At 41.1% G+C, this 1,002-nt stretch overlaps 1 protein-coding gene and 1 long non-coding RNA gene across 2 annotated transcripts in view; both read right to left on the reverse strand.

The window, feature by feature from the left end:
- Positions 1–1,002, reverse strand: part of LOC119588241 (uncharacterized protein DDB_G0284671-like) — a 9,159-nt gene that overhangs the window by 2,302 nt on the left and 5,855 nt on the right. Inside the window, exon 4 of the mRNA XM_037936937.1 lies at positions 496–528. Within this exon, the coding sequence (XP_037792865.1) occupies positions 496–528 (33 nt within the window). The remainder of the gene's footprint in view (positions 1–495; positions 529–1,002) is intronic.
- Positions 535–1,002, reverse strand: part of LOC119588029 — an 807-nt gene continuing 339 nt past the window's right edge. The window contains exons 2-3 of the long non-coding RNA XR_005230061.1: positions 841–899; positions 535–711 (exon numbers count right to left, since the gene is read on the reverse strand). This is a non-coding gene — a long non-coding RNA (uncharacterized LOC119588029). The remainder of the gene's footprint in view (positions 712–840; positions 900–1,002) is intronic.

Here is a 1,002-nt window from a genome sequence, read left to right on the forward strand (position 1 = left end):
GCTCTCAAGAGAAAATGCGAAATAGATATAGACAATAACATGTAAATAAGTAAGGAATTGACTGATAATATTTATTTGAAGACAGTATAGCGGGTTAATTGCCTCTTCTGTGTTGTGAATGCATAAAATACGACTGATGATGAAGGAATCTTGTAATGAGTTGATGGTTTAAAATACAATGGTTTGTTTATTGAAAAGATTCGTACAGACACTAATGAGGCTCTGCTAAGTAGTGTAAAGAAACAAAAAACAATGATTTCCACAGGCACTAATGAAGCCTTACTAACTTATGTTTACATAAAGAAAAGACTAGCAATGACAAGAAGGAAATTTCAAAAACAAGACGCGAATAGAACGCCTGATACGTTTTACAGACCAAAGGAAAACCTAATTTACGTAGGCAGTTGAAAAAGTATAAGAAAAGCACTTAAGAGAATCCGAGGACGTGGACGAGAAGGAAAAGCATCCCGAAGACTCGCAGGGCCCTCCGGAGTCCTCTTCACAGTTGTCGCAGGGCCCTCCGGAGTCCTCTTCACACTTGTCGCAGGGATCTCCGGAGTCTTCTTCACAGTTGTCGCCGAGCCCTCCGGAGTCCTCTTCACACTTGTCGCTTGACCCTTAAGAAGTCGATGGGTCTAGGAGGATCACAAGGACACGGTGGGAACGTGCAGTTGCAGGGGTATGGAGGGATGAAGGGCCCTCTTGTAGGAACTAAAGGAAGAAAACAAAACAAAATAGAGCGGCAGAAGTGACAAAGGCTTCGTGGATGCATTATGGTGATTGTATCAAAGGAAAATTAAAGATCAATCTAAAGAAAGGAGACAGGGGATTATGACGTACAGTAAGGCGGGAACCTGGCTTGGGGTCGCGCTTCTGTTGCCACCATCAAGGATGACAACCTATGGATAAATAAAATAAATAATAATACGTGATGGACTAAAATCAATGAGTAAAATACATGTCTATACATAGAGCATTACACATAGAGCATTACTCTAAAGT

This window comes from Penaeus monodon, chromosome 23, assembly GCF_015228065.2.
Source record: "Penaeus monodon isolate SGIC_2016 chromosome 23, NSTDA_Pmon_1, whole genome shotgun sequence".
Classification (NCBI taxonomy): domain Eukaryota; kingdom Metazoa; phylum Arthropoda; class Malacostraca; order Decapoda; family Penaeidae; genus Penaeus; species Penaeus monodon.